The sequence below is a fragment of the Hyperolius riggenbachi genome, chromosome 11, assembly GCF_040937935.1.
Source record: "Hyperolius riggenbachi isolate aHypRig1 chromosome 11, aHypRig1.pri, whole genome shotgun sequence".
Taxonomy (NCBI): domain Eukaryota; kingdom Metazoa; phylum Chordata; class Amphibia; order Anura; family Hyperoliidae; genus Hyperolius; species Hyperolius riggenbachi.
In genome coordinates, this window is record NC_090656.1 from 7,268,049 (window position 1) to 7,288,296 (window position 20,248).

At 44.3% G+C, this 20,248-nt stretch overlaps 1 protein-coding gene across 2 annotated transcripts in view; it reads right to left on the bottom strand.

The window, feature by feature from the left end:
- Window positions 1-3,549: 3,549 nt before the first annotated feature.
- The window catches only part of C11H16orf87 (chromosome 11 C16orf87 homolog), a 73,872-nt gene continuing 57,173 nt past the window's right edge, over window positions 3,550-20,248 (bottom strand). Inside the window, exons 4-6 of one of the 2 annotated variants that reach the window (XM_068259521.1) lie at window positions 19,905-19,967; window positions 12,487-12,600; window positions 3,550-4,025 (exon numbers count right to left, since the gene is read on the bottom strand). In XM_068259521.1, the coding sequence (XP_068115622.1) occupies window positions 3,907-4,025; window positions 12,487-12,600; window positions 19,905-19,967 (296 nt within the window). In that variant the 3' untranslated portion in view covers window positions 3,550-3,906. The remainder of the gene's footprint in view (window positions 4,026-12,486; window positions 12,601-19,904; window positions 19,968-20,248) is intronic. The other variant, XM_068259522.1, reaches the window with a different exon arrangement.

Here is a 20,248-nt window from a genome sequence, read left to right on the forward strand (position 1 = left end):
CGGATAGGATAGGCTTCAGCCTATCAGGTGCCGGCGGTCCCCGGCCAATCAGAGGCCGGGGATCGCCGATCTCCGCCACGGCGCTGCTGCGCAGCAGCGCCGTATACATGTAAACACCGGGGAAGATCTTCCCCGTGTGTTTACATTTACCCTGCGAGCCACGATCGGAGGCTCGCAGGGTGTTCACGGAGACACCCTCCGTGAACTGACATGGAACGGCGCAATCCACTTCAGGATTCAGGGGCGTAGTTAAGCGTACGCCGAATCCTGAAGTGGTTAATTTATCTCAACTCTGGTACAGTTTAAATCAAATTTTACTCACCTGGGGCTTCTTCCGAGTTCGAGAGAAATCACCGCCGGGAGACTTGGGTGCAGTATACAGCCGGTATACAGCTTATCCTGCTGCTGCACACGTCCCGGCGGTGTTAATTACTATTCCCCCTCCAGGTCCGCATAGATAGTGGGGAATTATGTATCACCCCTCCAGGTCCGCATAGATAGTGGGGAATTATGTAATTCAGCTTCCAGCTATTGCTGGCGGCCGAATTACAGCGTTTAAAAAGTAACTTCAGCTCTGTCTTCTAACGGCGCCGAAGTTACTCACTGTGTGCTGTGATAGCCGTAATTTCCATTACAGCCTATGGTGGCGCCGGCTGCGCCCAAATCTCCAGCGCTCTAATCGACGTGCTGGCTTCTTCCAGCCCATAGCAGCAGTCTTTTGCCCTCGCTGCAGCCCTAGTCCTCTGCTGGCAGCCTGTGAAGATTGCGACCCACACCGGCAGATCGACTCTTCCACGCCCGTGCCGGCGAGTCCACATCTGGCATGTACTGAGCATGCGCACAATTACTGCAGAGGTGCAGTACGCGCAGGGTCACGATCTTCATGAGCAGCCAGTGCGACAATGTGGAGGACCAGGGCTGCGGTGAGGGCAAGAGACTGCTGCTATGGGCTGGAAGAAGCAAGCACATTGGAAGTCCTTTAAAAAAAAATTTCCTTTGTTCCTTGGTTGAACTCGATGGACGTATGTCTTTTTTCAACCAAAATAACTATGTAACTATGTAAAGCTGATACAAATCCTGCAATAAATATGGAATGTGTCTACTTCCAGCTTTCATGGAAGCAGACATATTTTTAAAGGAAAACTGTAGAGAGAGGTGTATGGAGGCTGCCATGTTTATTTCCATTTAAGCAATACCAGTTACCTGGCTATGCTGGTGATCCTCTGCCTTTAATAATTTCAGCCACAGACCCTGAACAAGCATACAGCAGATCAGGTTTTTCTGACAATTTTGACAGATATGAGAAGATTATCTGCATGCTTGTTTCTGGTGCGATTCAGCCCAGGGCTGTGGAGTCGGAGTCTGGCAATTTTGGGTGCCTGGAGTCGAGTTGGAGTCGGGAAAAAATGCACCGACTCCGACTCCTAATGAATTTGTAACTGTAATTAAAATAGAAAATATGATAAAATGTTCTATTTCTCAGATAATAGTCATCAAATCATTTATAGATACAGTAATAGCTGTGCTAATCCACAAAAATGAAATAAACCAATCAAAATTAGTTACTTGTGCTGCTTCAATAAAGCAGTCCCCGTATTTTTAAGGTCAGATATACATATCTGATTGTGACTGTATATATAATGTGTGCACAGGAATCTCTTATATATACTAAATAACATCTATGCTGTAAGAATAAAGCCTGATGTGTAGCTGTGTCACTAATAGAGATGGTCAACGAGATGGAAATAATTCTGCATTGATGCTGGTTTATGCAAATGGATGCACTCTCTTTGCTGATGAAATCAAATAATTTGATATGTTGTTAAAATTTGGTTTGGTGACTACAAATTAAAGGGTACCTGAGACGGTTGAAAAGAAGAGTGTTATACATACCTGGGGCTTCTTCCAGCCCCCTTCAGGCTAATCAGTCCCTCGCTGTCCTCCACCACCCGGATCTTCTGCTATGAGTCCTGGTAATTCAGCCAGTCAGTGCAGTCTGGCCGCATGCCGCTCCCACAGCCAGGAGCATTCTGCAGCTGCGCAATAGTGCTGCACAGGTGTAGTATGCTCCTGGCGGCGGAGTGTGTGCATGCGCACTTCACCCGACTGGCTCAAGTACCTGGACTCATAGCAGAAGATCCAGGTGGTGGAGGAGGACAACAAGGGACTGATTATCCTGAAGGCGGCTGGAGGAAGCCCCAGGTCTGTATAAAACTTTAATTTCATCTGTCTCAGGTTTACTTTGTACACAGTAGTACTATACTCTACATATGCACTCCCCACAGAGCTGCAGGGAATCCACTGAGAATGCTGTGCACATTGAACACAGAGGTGTTGTCTGTCACCCATAAACCTGGTTCAGATTGTGCATGAAGAATGTGTAATAGAGGAAGAATCTCCTTATTCCCCTGCAGAGTACCTGCACATCACTCTTACATGTACCCACAGTTACATTGCCTAGGGCCTGATAGATGTTCTTTGTTCCGGTCTGCACCTTATACAAGTACTCTTACCAAGGACTAGTTTTAGGCTGCTTACACACAGGGACGTTACAGGCGCACGTTAGTGCGCCTGTAACGCTCCCCCAACGCACAGCAATGTAACACAAGTGGGCTGTTCACACAGCCCACGTTGCGTTACATGTAACGCTGCACGTTCTGTGCAAAGTGCAGCATGCTACGGCGTTGGAGCTGCTATAGCCGCGTTAGACTGTTTGCACATGCGCAGTGGGGGGCGGAGAGGAGGCGGGGAGAGCCAGCTACAGTAGCCGCGCACATGGCTACTTAATATTCACTGCACTGGCGGGCGCTGATTGGCCGGCGGGACCACGTGATGCGGAGTGTCTCGCTCCGCATCACGTGGTCCCGCTGGCCAATCAGCGCCACTCTGGGAGACATTATAGGACTCGAGCCGCCTAACGCGGCTCACTCTACCGTCGGCTCTTGCAGCACCATACGTTGTGTTAGGTGCACGTTATGCGACCTTAACGTGCCAACTAATGCAACGTCTTGGTGTGCAAGAAGCCTTAGTCTAAAGGGAATAAATATAGTAGTCTACATATCCTTCTCACTTCAGTTTTCTTGTAAAATTCCTAAGCGTTGGCAGTTAAGAGATGAATTTCACGTTACATACTGTTAATCAACAAAATTGTAATATGCAAATTAGAGGAGTCGGAGTCGGTGGATTTTTGGACCGACCCCACAGCCCTGATACAGCCACTACTTCAGCCAAATAGATCAGCAGGGCTGCCAGGTAACTGGTATTGCTTAAAAGGAAATAAATATGGCAGCCTCCATATACCTTTCAGTACAGTTCTCCTTCCTGTGCTTTCAAATGACATGCTTATCTGCCATGGCAGTCAGGTGATAGCTGCGAGATCAAATTAAACCTTTGATTAGTCACAGATGAGGGGGAATTAGACAGACTAAACTCTCTAAATACATGCAGGGTGCATTTCTCTGCGTTTTCCTTCTGTCCTGTGCAAGAGTTCAGCTCCACCTTAACTGGTTCTTAAAAAAACAAAACAAAAAGATTCTTTCATAGGTAACGTAGATCACATTGCCGCAACGGCAGAACCACTTTAATATATAAAGGTTATATAAACTGTACATTTCTCAGGGTCTATTTATAGATAGATTTTTCTTTTTAAATTATAAAATTGCAATACATATTTAAGCATTTAAATACACCTGGCTTGGAGGCCGAATTCCTCCTTTAAAAAATAAAAACGCATTAAAATCACAAAGTCCGATAACGAAAAGAAATAGCGCTCCCGTGTGCGAGATGTGATATTGCTGTGCAACACGGCAGGAGACAGTCTGTAGTGCGGGGAGCCGCCTCTATCATCCAGCAGAGGGCGGGGCTTCCATCATGTGACAGTCACGTGATAACCGTACAACGGAGACATCACAAAATGAGCCTCTGATTGATTATTTTTCGGTTAATTTCTGCTAGTGCCACGGAGAAAACAAACGCTTTTTCATCTGAGAGGTTGGCGTACATATCCACTTCTTTCTCTTGTTTTTCTGGAGGGGGGAAAATAAAAACATAAATACAAGACATTTATAAACTGCAGCAATTTACTACACATACAACTAGTTTAACGTGGAGCTGTCCGCCATACTATCTCAAAAAAACAAAAACACACATAAGTAGAAAAATACTTGCTCTACTCAGGGCCAGCCCTAGACTTCATGCTGCCTGAGGCAAAATTAGAAAAAAAAAATCGCCCCCCCCCCTGTGGGTGGGGGGCCGCCAAGCTGGAGGGGTAGCGGGTAGGAAGGGGGTATTGGGCCTAGCGGTGGGGAGGGGGGTCGGACCCCCCCCTCCCTTGCCTGGGTCTCCCGATCTGCACTCCCCTCCAGCTTTAAAAAGTGAAGTACCAGCTCTATGATTCAGAGGCAACGGGCGGGGGATCACTCACCTTTTCTGCGTTCCAGCGTGCGCTTCACTGACGTCACTTCCGGCAACGCCGTCCACTTACAATACAGTGGGCGGCGTTGCAGGAAGTGACGTCAGTGGAGCGCACGCTGGAACGCGGTAGAGGTGAGTGATCCCCGCCCTTTGGCTTTTAATCATAGAGCTGGTACTTCACTTTTTAAAGCTGGAGGGGAGCGCAGATCGGGGGACCAGGTGAGGGAGGGGGAGGGTCCGACCCCCCTCCCCACCGCTAGGCCCAATACCCCCTTCCTGTCCGCTACCCCTCCAGCTCGGCGGACGGTCCCCCGCATCCGTAGACAGGCGGGTGCCGCCCCCAGAAATGCCGCCTGAGGCAAATGTTTCACCCCGCCTCAAAAGCGGGCCAGCCCTGGCTCTACTTACATACAGGGATGCTCAAATCTGATCCGGATGAAATCTGGATAGTAGCTATTCGGATTTCATCCGGATAAACTCAAATCACCTGTGCTGACTGGGAGGGGGGTTTAATCTTACCTATCATGACATCTTCTTCGTCCATCCCTCGGCGCCTCCCACGATGCGCTCCAATCCGGCGTCACGTGACTAAACACTTCCTCCTTCCGGGTTGAAGGAGGAAGTGTATAGTCACGTGACGCCGGATTGGACCGCATCGTGGGAGGCGCCGAGGGACGGACGAAGAAGACGTCATGATAGGTAAGATTAAACCCCCCGCCCACGTTTACTGGGTGAAACCCGGATAGCTACTATCCGGATTTCATCCGGATCGGATTTGAGCATCCCTGCTTACATAACATGTATTGCACTGTCCACATTTTGATTTTAGTAATTTTTCTATAGTAGAAAAGAGAAAATCCTTCTTAGGATTTTCCATTATGACTGTATCTTGAAGCCAATCCTGACATCATTTCCTCCCTTACTCTGTGCATCATTGCCCACCCTTCTCCCAGTCTTCAGTAAAAAAATTGCATTGTATGAGAAATATTGGCCAATCAGAGAGGACCAGAGGTGTGTGTGTGTGTGTGTGGGGGGGGGGGGGGGGGGGGACAGGAGGGAAAGAGGCTTCAGCCAATCAGGCTGCATTAGTTAAGACTGAGGGGAAAGTAAAGAAGAAAAAAAGGCAACCCAGTATGTCCTGCAACCTTCTTTGTGCTGCAATGTACCAAATAAGAGCCAGGGAAACTGGGGAATGATCATTTATCAACAATAAAAGTAAAGCCTCTTTTTCCACGGACTGTTGATAGGCAGTGAAATGCCTCTCAAACTCTCACAACTGCTCACTGCTGCCTGGTAACTGCTCACTGCTGCCTGGTAACTGCTCACTGCTGCCTGGTAACTGCTTGCTGAGCACACAGTTCAACTGTCCGTGGAAGAGAGGCCTAAGAGTGATTTTTAACTTTTGTATTGCCTGGTTAGCATCCTTATTACTTGTTTACCAGATAAAAATAAAGAATAGTTTTTTGTTTGTTTTTTTTGCCTGAGTTACACTGTAAAGGAAACCTGATCACATCCAGTCCACATGTAGTGAATGACAGGTATTTCACAACAGTAATCGCAGCAGTTTTTGCACACCACCTCCCCGGTAACTTGGTAGAGTCGTACAAATCTGTCACTATTAAAGCACAGCTGACCAGAGACAAAGCTACCTAAGGTAAACACTGAGATATGTTTATGATGGATCCACACACCTCTGTGCACTGTCCATTCCTCCCTTCATTCCCACCGGTCCCTGTAATCACTCCTTGAAAATGTGACTTTAGCCCAAATTAGAATTTTACAGACAGGAAGAGGCGGACTTGCTGTGATGTTCCCTCCCATTCCCTCCTATTAAGAGGAGTGAATTGGGTGGGGGAGGAGTAGTGAATGGGAGGGTGGTAGTTTGGCACTTTGCTGCAAGCCCGCCTCTTCCTGTCTAAAAATGTGACTTTAGACAAAATTAGAATTTTTCAAGGAGTGATCTGGGGCAGCGTTTCTCAACATTTTATTGGTATGTACCCCTTGTAAAACCCTGTACACACCAAGTACCCCTAGCATAGTCCGGAGGGGAACAAGGAGAGGAGCGGACAGCGCACAGAGGTATGTAAGCATAGCATGAACATATATCTGTACTTACCTTGGGTAGCCTTAGGGCCCTTTTCCACTGCGTTTTTTTTAACCTATTTTGATTTGTGTTTTTTGTGGGGGGTTTTTATGCGTTTGCGTTTTTCTGATTGGCAAGTGTCTTGATTTTTGAAAATAGATACTAGTGGTTAAATCGAAACAAAACGCAAGCGCATTTCTATGCGTTTTTCATGCGTTCCTATACTTTATGTTGAAACGCAAAACGCATCATAATTGCACAGACATGCATTTGTTTTTTTAAAAATTGGTACGCAGCAGTGGAAAAGACCACCCAAGATTCTTATTTTAAACAGGCAGAACTTAAGAATCAGCAAACGTATGCGTTTTTGGCAAAAACGCAGCTAGTGGAAAAGGGCCCTTACCTCAGGTCAGGTGTGGATCAGAGATAAACTTTTACTCATTGCAGAATTGTGTTCCTTTCATATAGTTTATAGGGCATTACTCAAGCCAAATACTTTTGTTTTAATACTCTAATTCCCTATAAAACTAAACAAGCCTCGCCCACAGCTTCTCCAGTGCCTTGGCACTCTCAGCCTTAGTAGCAAGGGCTTATGGGAGCTCAGTCTGGGCAGGAGGAGGAGGAGGAGAAGGTTGCTAGCCAGAGATTTCAGAGGCAGAGGGGGAGGAGGGAGGAGGAGAGGGGAGTGAAGTTTTCTACAAGGGAGGCGAGTCCACCAACAAGCGGTTTTTAATCGCTTTTACTCTTGTTGGCGCCTCTGTTATACTGTTTCACTTCATTGCATGGTTGATGGTAGCAAGAGCAGGGAGAGGAACAAGCTGCTGCAACAGGTATTTTGTTAAAGTGGACCTGTACTCCTGCACAGGACATTAGGAAAACCTAGATTCATCCACCCAGTTTGTGTTTACAGTGAAGAGCAAGTTTAATTCCCCCTCAGTGGCCAGTATTCACATTGTAATTTGATCTCTCAGATGCGTCAGCGCAGGAATCCGGGCTAGCATCGTCAACCTTCGCTAATTTGTAAACATAGGATGTTAACCCTTTATCTGCTTCCATAAATGCAGGAAGTAGACACACTGCAGATTTACTGCAGGATTTGTATCAGCTGTCACAAAGAGATGTTTTTTTAAAAGGTTATTATGCTGTTGCTTATCTTTTTGAGAAGAGAGGAAGTTCTGAGGTCAGGTCCGCTTTAAACCGGAAACTGCATAGCTAATAAATGTTAAATAAAATAATAAATGTTGATTAGTTAAAAGATAAAAGTATAATCCTTGGAACTGAACGTTTCTCTGTCTATACAAGGTTAAAGTGGGCTAAAACTCCATATTAACTAAAAAAAAAAGAAAAAAGAAAATCATCCCCAAAAAAATTACTTATTTAGCTTACCTGTCCTGTCTAAAGGTGCGTACACACATGCGACTATAGTCGTTTGTAACAATCGTTCCCCGATCTTTACCAACGACGATCGTTACAAAAAACGAACCACCGACTATTAAGGCAAACGACGAACGAGCCAAATCGCTACAAAAGAAAGTTCTGTCTCGGCGGATTTTAACCAACGATGATCGTTTGCAAAAGTGGTACATCGTTGGAGAACGGTCGTTCGTACTAGGCTTGACATGCGCATTTCGCTATTTCTCCATGGAACTTCTCATTTTTATGCGCAAGCGGAATAGTTGCTTTACGGGATGTAACGTTCGTTCTAACGATCAGATCGTTACACACATTTTAAAACTAACTTTACTTAGGTCGTTCTTTCATCAATTAAAAGTTCGTTCGTCGTTCTCAACGAACGATCGTTGTCGCATGTGTGTACGTAGCATTAGTGTCAGATATAGGAGAAATGTGACATAAAAAAAATAATATTTCTAGTGGTTTCCATCTTTACTGTTTCTCTGTGATGCCAAGTGTGACATCACTTCTGCCCTTTTTTTTTTTTTTTTTTAAACAGCTTAGTGTTAATTTTCCCTCCCACAGCAATCACCTCCTAGAAAACAGGCTTGCATCACTGTATAAACTCTTCAAAGGGAGGGAGGAGTTTCAATTAACTTCTGGTCGTAGTGTCCTCATTTTATCCAAAAAAAAAAAAAAGGAAGCTTTCTGTTTGCATGCTGAGATGAATGTGTTACTCTAACAAAACAAAAAAAAACAAAAAAAAAGGCCCACAATCCTGCAGGCCAGACCAACTAGAAGGGAAAAAAAATGGAGGACATATAGGGGCCTATTTTAGAGGGGGGGAAAAAAGAGCGGTTTACATATATTTTTGGGGCACTACCTATTTTTTGGGGCAAATATTTATTTTTGCATGTAACAAAGCCCTATAAGACCCATTGACTGTCTCGTTTCCTCTTGGCGGATTGAGGTCAAACAACTGCTCACCACCTATTTCCTGTGAACTGTCCAGTATTGCCTTTTCATGGCCTCTATTGTTCCGTCTACTTTGGGTTTCATTTGGTGACTTTACCCGCTAAAAAAATCCAGCAAGCTGCCATGTAGTGACAAGCACATTTGACCCATGAAGCAGACATTCGGTCCACCACTTTGCATCTACAGGCAGTTTATAATCATTCCGCAGTTTAATTGCAAATAGAATTGGCCTTCAATAGTGTGTTCATCTGGGCTATAACTGGTGATAAGTTCAAATGTAACATACATGCAAATTTCAGAGATTTGCAGATGAACCGGAATTTATCAGCAACTTCCAAAGTTGATTTGCCCCAGCCAAAGGACAACCTAACTCCGTGTTCTCCCCAGGGTCTTTTATCCGGGTGCTCCACCCGGCTAATTCTGGGGAGCACCCGGCTGTCACTGACTCACCTCCTCATTGTCTTCATATGCTATAAGCAGAGTTGTGCCGGCACTGCATTCCCCCGGTTTCGCCCCACCCGGCTATATTTTCATGCCACCCGGTTGGGAAAAAAATCTGGGGAGAACACTGCTAATTTTTACGCAAACACTGGGAAGGAATAAAGCAACAAGTGTACTAAATGACATGGCAAATAATATCACTGTGCTGTGATTTGCCAAATGTACTTTCATGATGGTGTATCGAGAAGACACATCTACTGAAGGCTCCGCCACCCAACCACTTGTATGTATATATGTATATAGCGTGAGAAACAAGAGACAAACCGCAAACATCCAATGAGGCTGCTTCTGTTCGGGGGCATATATGTTAGCACACATCAGGAGCAAGAGGAGGGAGAGACACTCTCACTGCTGTAACAAACTATTGGCTGATCAGAATAAGAGCAAGAGTGGTTGTCTCTCACGCCTCACACTATACTGCTACAGCCTTCATGTGCTTATAGGACAACTGTGCTGAGAAGAATATGGAGGCTGCCACATTTCTTTCCTCTTAAAGGACACCTAATGCTGGGAATACACGGTGAGATAGTTTGTTATCGATCGAGCCGCTGATGGCTCGATTGATAATTTCCGACAGGTCCGATCCCCGCGCGGATCGATTCCCCGCTGGATACCCCGCGGGGACGAGCGGGAGTCGATCCGGGCAGCCGCTGGGAGGCGGCAGGGAGTCGATCCGGTGGCTAATTGAGCCGCCGGATCTAACCGTGCGAGGGCACCATCCAGCTTCAGGGGGCTGAGGGATGCCCCGGGTGAGTAAATATATTTTTTTTGCCTTAAAGGGAACCTTAACTGAAGGGGGGGTAAAGAGTTTTACTTACCTGGGGCTATTACCAGCCCCCTGCAGCAGTTCTGTGCCCTCGGCACCGCTCTGGAATCCTCTGGTCCCCTGCTGTCACTTAGTTTCGTTTTTGACGACTCACCAGTCGCCGGCCGCCATGCGTATTATTGGACGCATTCACCAATGCAATTAGCGCTATTGCGGACCGCAACGCGTACAAAAATACACGTTGCTGCATTCCGCACACGTAGATATGCGGCAACGCGTATTTCTGGACGCGTTGCGGTCCGCAATAGCGCTAATTCAGCCCGTTCAGTTAAGGTTCCCTTTAAGTATTCCTTTAAGGCATCCCACGGTATTATTTTAAATTAAAATCTACATTTTAAGTTACTGTGTCTGAGTCTGCTCAACGACACATGCATTGAAGTAGGCCACAGCTAAACTCTATGAACCATTGACCCTTTTTATCTCTTTCCTGCTCTCAGAAGCCATTTACTGTCAGGAAAATATTTTATGGCTGTAATTCCTTATCAGTGACTGTTACGCTTTAGCCCAACCCAGTCCCAACCTGACAAACTGTCACTTGCATTCATGATTAACTCTTTAAGGCACGGAAATAAAAAAAGGAACGCAGCATAGTTATTTGTACTGTACATACACATGGCTAGCTCATCATGTCACGTCACCTCGGATGTCCTTTGAACAGTACCAGTTGCCTGGCAGCCCTGCTGGTCTATTTGGCTGCAGTAGTGTGTGAATAACACCAGAAACAAGCATGCAGCTAATCTTGTCAGATCTGACAATAATGTCAGAAACACCTGATCTGCTACATGCTTGTTCAGAGGCTATGGCTAAAAGTATTAGAGGCAGAGAATCAGCAGGATAGCCAGGCAACTGGTATTGCTTAAAAGGCGGTAATCCTGAGCTAGGGTCGGGGCGGAAAACCACAGCTAAGAGCTGTAATCCCGACCTCTGCTCGGGGTAGCCGCTGGCGATTCTACATCCCTCCCGGGGGATCCCAACGTCGGCTGCCATTCTTCTTCCTCTCCTCCGGGGCTCTGCTTCCTGCTGGTAAAATAGCCGGCTGTTGTCATTATGACAGCCGCCAATTTCACTTTAGAGTTGCAGCGCCACCCGGAGGATGGAGGCATAACTGCAGCGCTGGATCCAGGGAGGCGAGTGATTGTAGAACTGCTGCAGAGCTCCCTGGCAGCATGATTTTTTCCCAGGTTTTAGGGTCTGAAAGGGTGTAAAAAAATTGCACCGCTTTCACACCCTAAAACCCAGAAAGAATCATAACGCCAGTGGGGATAACAACATGCGGTTGGGTGGGGGAGCCTTCAAATAGATTGATCCATTCTGTGATTCTATCACTTGCGTCCCCTGGGATCATGAACTCTTCCTCATGGGGACGCCATCAGTATCTTCTCAGGACAGTCCTGAAGGTACATTTGACAAATCAAACACATCAATATTATATGCAGTGTCCTTTAGTACGCTCGTTGCTTTATTCATTCCAGTTGTTCATCCAAAAATGTTTAATATTGAAATTTGTCCTTTAACTGAAAGCCGATTAACGCCATGCAAAGCCAAGCTTCAGGTCTTGCAAATTTAAGTCAATGCCGAACCAGAATATACATATTCCTTAAAGGGAACCTTAATTGAGAGGGATTTGGAGGTTTCCCCTTAAACCATACCAGTTGCCTGGCAGCCCTGCCGATCTCTTTGGCTGCAGTAGTGGCTGAATCAGACACCTGAAACAAGCATGTAGCTAAATCCAGTCTGACTTCAGTCAGAGGACCTAATCTGCATGCTTGTTGAGGGGCTGTGGCTAAAAGTATTAGAGACACAGCATCAGCAGGAGAGTCAGGCAACTGGTATTATTTTAAAAGGAAAAATGCACATCCTTCCCAGTTTAGGTTCCCTTTAAAAAAAAAAAAAAAAAAAAAAATTTAGATCATTTCTGTTTCAAACTCTCAGACAATTTAGGGCGTTGGCGGCTGTAGAGAAAAGAATGATGATTGCAAGATAGCAAGCAGAGTCCGATGAGCAACATTTATCAGTTGAATCACAAATGTGGAATTACACAAACATTTACTCAGAATGGATTTCCAAGTCTATAAATTACAAACAAAACTAACTATGAAATGAGTACACTCCTACCAGCCTCAATGTGGTCTTGTTTTATAAAAATGATTAAAAACCTTTGGACCAAATAAAAAGATGGGTCCCTAAATACTTCATTTGAAAGAAAAAGAAAAAAGGTCCAAAAAGTCACATGACCCCTATTGCTCATCAGAGCAATCTTTCCCACAATGCAATTGCTCACAAGCAATCACCTTACCTTCTCCTACACCCTGCTGCCTTCTACTCCGGTCAGCTCTGTGCGTTCTGGTTTCCTCGCTGTTCCCTCCCGACGCTCTGTCAAATCCGGTCTCCTTGCCGCCTCCCGCTGTTGCTGCGGGGTAAGACTAAGGGGTTAGGGTTAAGCTGCAGGGGGGGGGGGGGGGGTGATGTTAGAAATGAGGGGGGAGGAAGGGTTAGCTGTAGGCAGTGCAGCGTTAATATGTAGATCTCCTTAACATACCCTGACATATAAAACTCCCAAAAATTGTAATCTTAAGGTTTACCAATAATAATAATAATAAAAGGACTTGTGAGCATGGGATTTTGCATTTAAACTGCATTTTAATAACATTTCATTAGTGTTTGAACATGGGTTTCATTTGCCTCTGTGTAGCATTACAGCACTACAGTGAATGGGATCAGTGATGCGCTCAGCCTAAAAATGCGTGCAGCAGTACGATAGCGCATCATACTGCTACACAGCGCATACGATCTGAACGGCAGAATTGCTGTCTATGCAATTCTGCCATTCTTGCGTGTTACACACTATACAATGCACACAGCAGCGCGTATAGTGGAAACGAGGCCTTAACCTTATTTCAGCTCACATACAGTGTTTTTATATGCTTCTAAAATCTCCGCTATGTATAAAACACTGGCTCATAGGCATGACCAAATCAGCGGGCACAAATCTGCATAGAAAAACGGAGTAATGGCTTTCTGCTTTGTGCAGTCAATTACTCATGAAGCTCTGAGAAATCTGTACTCCAAATAGAATACGGTAGCCACGGTTACTATGCAGTGCAATTTAAAGAGGAACTCCAGTGAAAATAGTGTAATAAAAAAGTGCTTCATTTTTACAATAATTATGTATTAATTATTTAGTCAGTGTTTGCCCATTGTAAAATCTTTCCTCTCCCAGATTTACATTCTGACATTTATTACATGGTGACATTTTTACTGTGGGCAGGTTATGTAGCTGCTGTTAGCTGTTTTGGCTGTTAGAGACAGCTGTAAACAGCTAATTCCTGTCTGTGAGCTTTGTTACATTGTAACAAACTACCAAAAGTACCGCTGTCCCAGAGCTTCTTGTGGGAGGGGTTTCAGCACAATATCAGCCATACAGCGCCCCCTGATGGTCTGTTTGAGAAAAGGAATAGATTTCTCATGTAAAAGGGGGTATCAGCTACTGATTGGGATAAAGTTCAATTGGTTGGAGTTTCTCTTTAAGCTCTCAGTGTTGGAAATTCATGTTTGGCTGTAAATCAAAGTGGAAATATACATTTTTCAAGTAGTCAGTGCTGATCTATGCCAATTTCAAAATGAATTGATAATTTCCCTTTAAAATACATATATACATTTATTTGTCTAGCTGGTATGAGCGATTGGCTCTGGAAGGCGGGGTGTAAGCAGTGCAGGAGTGATTGGCTCTGTGTGTGGAAGGCGGGGTGTAAGCAGTGCAGGAGTGATTGGCTCTGTGCGTGGAGGGCGGGGTGTAAGCAGTGCAGGAGTGATTGGCTCTGTGCGTGAAGGGCGGGGTGTAAGCAGTGCAGGAGTGATTGGCTCTGTGCGTGGAAGGCGGGGTGTAAGCAGTGCATGAGCGATTGGCTCTGTGCGTGGAAGGCGGGGTGTAAGCAGTGCAGGAGCGGCTGGGGAAGGTAAGGCAGGATGAAGCGGCAGAAGCGTTGTCAGGCTGGTGTGAGGAAGCAAGCGAGAAACAGGTTAGGATGAAGCTGCAATGCATTGGTGGGAGTGCGTTGGTCTATACTTACCTCCACATATCCAGCGCAGGTCTCTGACTCATCCAGCGTCTAAATGCTCTTCACAAACAACAACATTCCCAACAACTACATACAGCTGCTTCTAAACGCATTTGAGACTTTATTTTCCTACTTTTGCCAAGCTTAAAGCATATCTGAAGTGACGTGATGAGATAAACATAGGCACATAAAGTACCAGCCCTAGAAAGACATTTTCTGAAGCTTCTTTTTTCCAGTACAGCAAGAGTTAAAAACAATCATTGAGTTCTTATCTATGCAAAAGAGCTCGTAGACAGCTTGTCATATTCAGTCTGGTTTCCTGAAAAGTAAATAGGGGCTAAAACAGCTGAGAAACCATGAAATAGGGCTCGTTTCCACTATTGCGGTGCGGAATCGCCTGGATTCCACCGCTGATGAAATCGCATGCAGATGCGATTCCGCATGCGTTTTTTGCTGCGAATTCGCATAGGTGAGGGTATATGCGATTTTAACCATGTCACTGCCTGTGTGAATTTACATTGGTACCTATGCGAATTTGCGGCAAAAAACGCATGGGGAAAACGCATGCGATTTCCCTATTAAATACATTGTGTGCGATTCGCCTGCATTCCACATGCAGGCGAATTCTGCAGGGTGTTCCGTGCAGATTTTCTCTGCACAATAAAACGCTCCCGCAGACGCATAAGTGGAAACAGGCCCATTCACTTATATTGTCTATGCGAATCCGCATACGCAAGACGCATGCGGATTCGCGATAGTGGAAACGGGGCCATAAGGTTTCTAATGAGGTTTAATTGCCGCAAAGTTCAAAGGGTCATCACTTCTGTTTCAGTTTAACAAGGCAGAGTGTGGATTCTAAACAGCAACTGTGACAGTCTGATGCAATCTTATAAATTAAGCCATGAAACTGAAAATCAAAAGATAAGACTCATTTCCTGGTTACTAAAGTTCTATTTATCGCCCATAATATACATGTAATTAATTATCTCACAAGTTTATTTTCAAGTCAGATTCACTTTTACCACTTCCAGCCACTCCATAGACATGCCGAGACGGGCGCCCCGCAGCATGCGTGCAACGTGAGTGGATGCGCAGTTCAACAAAATAGCAGTTTATAAAATGTCCTATTTGCACTAATTAGGTAAAAATCAGACGTTTCAAAATGTCCATTTTGCAGGAAGTGGTTAATGAATATCAAATGACAAAAAAAAAAAAAATTAAAAATGAAAGGACACCCGAGGCAAAAATAAAGTAATGATATAAACAATTGTATCTATCTTCCTTCTCCTAAAAATGACTTTGCAAGATATTCCACAGTTTTATTTTATGTTTAAATCTACTTTTTTTAAGTTTTAACAGTTTTTTATTGTTTTTGCTCAGAGCTAAAATGTATGAACTATTGAGCCTTTTTATCTCTTTTCTGCTAGGAAAGTTTTTTACAGTTGGAATTTCTTATCAGTGAGGGTCACACTGTAGTCACTTCTCGTGTTAGCCGTGGTAACTGTACGGTCATCACTAACTATTCATTGACACTTACTTAAAGGTTACCAGAACTGACATGTAACGTGATGCGATGAACATGAGAACATATCAAACCTATCCTACTTAGAATATGACCGTTCACTTTTTTTCATTGCAGGAATTAAAAGGAACCAGAGGTGAGAGGAATATGGGGGCTGATATTTATTACTTTTTAACCTCCTTGCCGGTTATCCCGAGCTCAGCTTGGGGTAACCTGCGTAGGAGGATTTTTCAGGCCCCGCTGGGCCGATTTTCAAATTTTTTTTTTTTTTATTGCATGCAGCTAGCACTTTGCTAGCTGCGTGCATATCTCGATCGCCGCCGCTGATTCGCCGCTACCCGCCGTGCCACGCCGACCCTTCCCCCCTCCAGACCCCTTGCGCAGCCTGGCCAATCAGTGCCAGGCAGCACTGAGGGGTGGATCAGGATTCCCTCTGACGTCGGTGACGTCATCCCGCTATGGCGACGGGGGAAGCCGAGCAGGAAATCCCGTTCTGAACGGGATTTCCTGCTTTCAAAGATCGCCGGCGGCGATCGAAGTACGTAGGGGGAAGTCGCTTGTCAGCGGCTATCATGTAGCTAGCGCTAGGCTAGCTACATGAATTAAAAAAAATAAATTTAAAAAAGTGCTGCGCCGCCCCCTTGCCGATATAATTGGAACGGCAAGGGGGTTAAACAATGTACATTGCCTGGCTGTCCTGCTGACCCTCTGCCTCTAATACTTTTAGCCATAGACCCTGAACAAGCATGCATTAGATCAGGTGCTCTGAGTGAGGTGTGACTAGATTACCTGCATGCTTGTTACAGGTGTGTGATTCAGACTCTACTGAAGCCAAAGAGATTAGCAGTATGACAGGGGCATACATGTAAAAATGGTGTTAATTACTATCCCCCCTCCAAGGAGCCATACAGTGGGGGGGTAAGAGGCAATTTGGCTCCCAGTGAATTGTGCTGTTTTTATCGTAATTTGGGCTCTATCCTTTGTCAGCACCCAAATTACTGCGTGAGCCCTGCTATAGCCGTAATTCATATTACAGCCTGTGATGGCCGCCAAATGACCCCGGCCATGTAGTGCCCTTTTTACCTGTCCCGTGCCAGGCAACTGGTATTATTTAAAAGGAAATAAATATAGCAGCCTCCATATCCCTCTCACTTCAGGTTCCCTTTAACAAACAAGTGCTATATTTTCAGTCAGATTGCAGCTCTCCTGAAAACTAATTAGAGACCATAAAACATCTGAGTTGTTACAATCATTAATGATGGTAGGAGAGTAATAAATCGTTCAAAAAGTCATCAGGGGACTCCAGGAAAGTTCTATTTACTGTATATTTGGACCATAAGACACACTTTTTCTCCCGGGGAGTGGGTCTGAAGGTGTCCCCCAAAAGTGTCCCCTCTGTCCTCCTGTCTCTGTGCCCCTGTGTCAGTGGTGTACTCCCAGTGGCGAATTATATCCTTGCCACCGATCCAATGGTAAATTCAAATGATGCAGCAGGAGTGACAGGGGGGACACAGAAGGACACCACAGGGGAACAGAGGAGACACAGGGGGACAGAAAAAGTTGACAAGGGAGGCAAAGGAGGACACCACAGGGGGACAGAGGAGGATAACACAGGGGGACATAGGAGGCCACCACAGGGGGACATAGGAGGATAACATAGGGGGACAGAGGAGGTACAGAGACTGACACGAGGTACAAACAAGGTACAAAGGGGACACAAGAGGTACAATGGGGACATAATTGTGAGGATTGAGGGGAGAACGTTCACAAGATACCCCTGCACCATGGATGCACCAAATTTAGTATATTTTTTACCTTGGTTTTTGCCCTCTAAACCTAGGTGCGTTTTATAATCCGAAAAATACGGGTAGGATTAATGGTACAGATACAAGTAATCATTTATTTTCACTTCAGGTTTGCTTTAAAGTGACACTGAAGCAAAAAAAATAAATCATGAAATAATGAATTAGTTGTGTAGTACGGATAATTAATAGAACATTAGTAGCAAAGAAAAAAGTCCTTTTTATTTTCAGTTATAGTTTTTTTTATAACATTGCATCATTCTCTAATATTTTCAGTTTACACAATACACTCAGCATTCTAAAGTATTTTACAGAGCAGGCCAGTGAACTTTTGAACTGTTCTCTGCAGAGAAAAAAAAAAAAAAAAAAAACAGTCCCAGACACTTGAGATAACAACAAGCTTCAGAAGACAGAACTCTCTGATCGTGGAGCTCAATGGCTCTTTTGCATAGGTAACAACTAGCGTTTCTTGCCTCTTCCTGTACTGGAAACAATATTAGACTCATGTCTCTGCTCCTAATGTTATATTTCTTAGCTGTACTACACATAAAAATAATCATAATTAGTTTTTTCTTCAGTGTCTCTTTAAGTCCCTGCTGATGTCACTGAACAGTAAATAGAACCCTTCTGTATCAGACTGCGACGACTTTCAGGTCCAATTTTAAATGTGATTAAAAAGAAAACAACAATGAAGAGCTTTAATTCCTACAGAAGTATGTAAAGTATAATCAACCAATTACCAAATAATGCATTCATCATAGAAAAGGCAGCTATGACATAAACAGTGTTTCAGAAATAAATGTGTGCAGACAAAAAACAAAAAGGATATATGATATGCAAGTACTGTTATAACTGACTAAACACTGAGGCCGGCGCCCGCTGGGAGCAGCACTTGCGCAAGTACTTTTGGTCACCGTTTTGGCCAAGATTTTCGTCACAATTTGAGATTTGTATTTTGTATTTTGAATAAAGTTTTTACGTGCTTGTTCCGGCTTCGGTAATGTTGCCCCACCCCTTGCACGTAATGTCATCACTTCTGTGCAAGGGGGTGGGGCTACATGTCAGAAGCTGACGCACGCACCCAGCACGTAAGTAAAAACTTTATTCAAAACACTCCAAATGCACACAAAATCACTGCAAAAAGCAACTTTGAACAGAGATTCAAAATCGATTTTGCAATGCTCCTATACATTATTGGAGTGCAATCGCTCCAAAAAGGTTTTCCCAATAGGGTTTGGGGACATTTACTTTAATTAGCCTAGCACTGTAACTGCATGTTGAAAGCATGCAAGCATACAGTGCATCAATCTAAGGATTAGGAGCACATATCCTGACGTCCTCTTCTGGGACAGATAGTGCATCAAACTAATCCCACAAGGGAGCTACTATACACACCTATATGCACCATACACACCAGCATGAGCTGCGTGCATGCAGACTATGGCCACAGACAGGGGAAGAGGGAGAGCACCGGATTAAACTGGTCATAAGGATAAGTTACAAGAAAAAAAAAACAAACAAAAAAAAAAAACACAGAATCCAGGCTCATCCCCTTAAGTTAAGACATTTAATAAAGTGGACCTGAACTCTTGCACAGGAGAGAAAGAGAACACAGAGAAATCCACCCTGTGTGTGTTTATAGGGAACAGCCTGTCTAATTCTCCCTTCTCAGCAAGTAATGAGCCAGTGTAATTTGAGCTCTCAGGTGTTTGCCAACTCTGACGAGTTGAGAGCTAATATGTAAACACTGGAGGTTAACCCTTTCGGTGCTCCCAGCAAACCAAGAATTAACTACACTGCAGCATTTCTGACGGAGCTCTATGAGCTGTAACAAAGACATGTTTTTCTTTAAAGGTTATTATGCTGTTGCTTATCTTTTAGAGCAGAGAGGAAGTTCTGCGTTCAGGTCCACTTTAAAGAAGGTAATTATTGGCTTCCTCAATTATTAATTATCCTTACTAATCAGATCACAGCAGCAGTGAAATTATCTACTCCAGAATGTAAATATCTCCAGAACAGATGTGCTATTAACAAGGGTGGTCGTTCAGATTTATAATGTAAAAAGTTGGTCCTAAAACTTCGAAGAATGCGGCATTTCTTATTCTCTGATGACAAAACACTTTTGAAGAAAAATAAAAAGAAAAAGAAAATGCTGTCATTTGAGAATCAGACACCCATGAAACCATTATCTGAAGAGAAACGGAATCCTTCTTTATTTGCACTGAAAGTTCATCATGAAAGTGCCTCAAGTCACATCAGCCAAACAAAACACAAACAAAAAAAACACACAGAACAATAGACTTTCACAAAGCCAGAAACTAAAGCATCTTACCAGCAGCTGTTTTCCCAGAAGACCTCCATGAGATCCCATACCCCAGGGGCTGGCCTCGTCTACCTACAGGGACAAGTAAGAGGATAGTAAGGCAGCCTATCTGAGTATTCCACACAACAAGGAGCAGGGGTGACTCATCTTAAAGGAACACTATCGTGAAAAATTGTAAAACTTAAAAACACACGGTTAAATTAAATGCAGTATAAATGGCTTTTCTCCTGTGTTGCTGAAGCTCACAATAGACAAAATAATGACAGGTTTTAGACTAGTTCATCTCCTTATAAAGTGATTTACAGCATTTTCTTTATCCTTTACAAAAGCACTCTAAGGCCACATACACACAT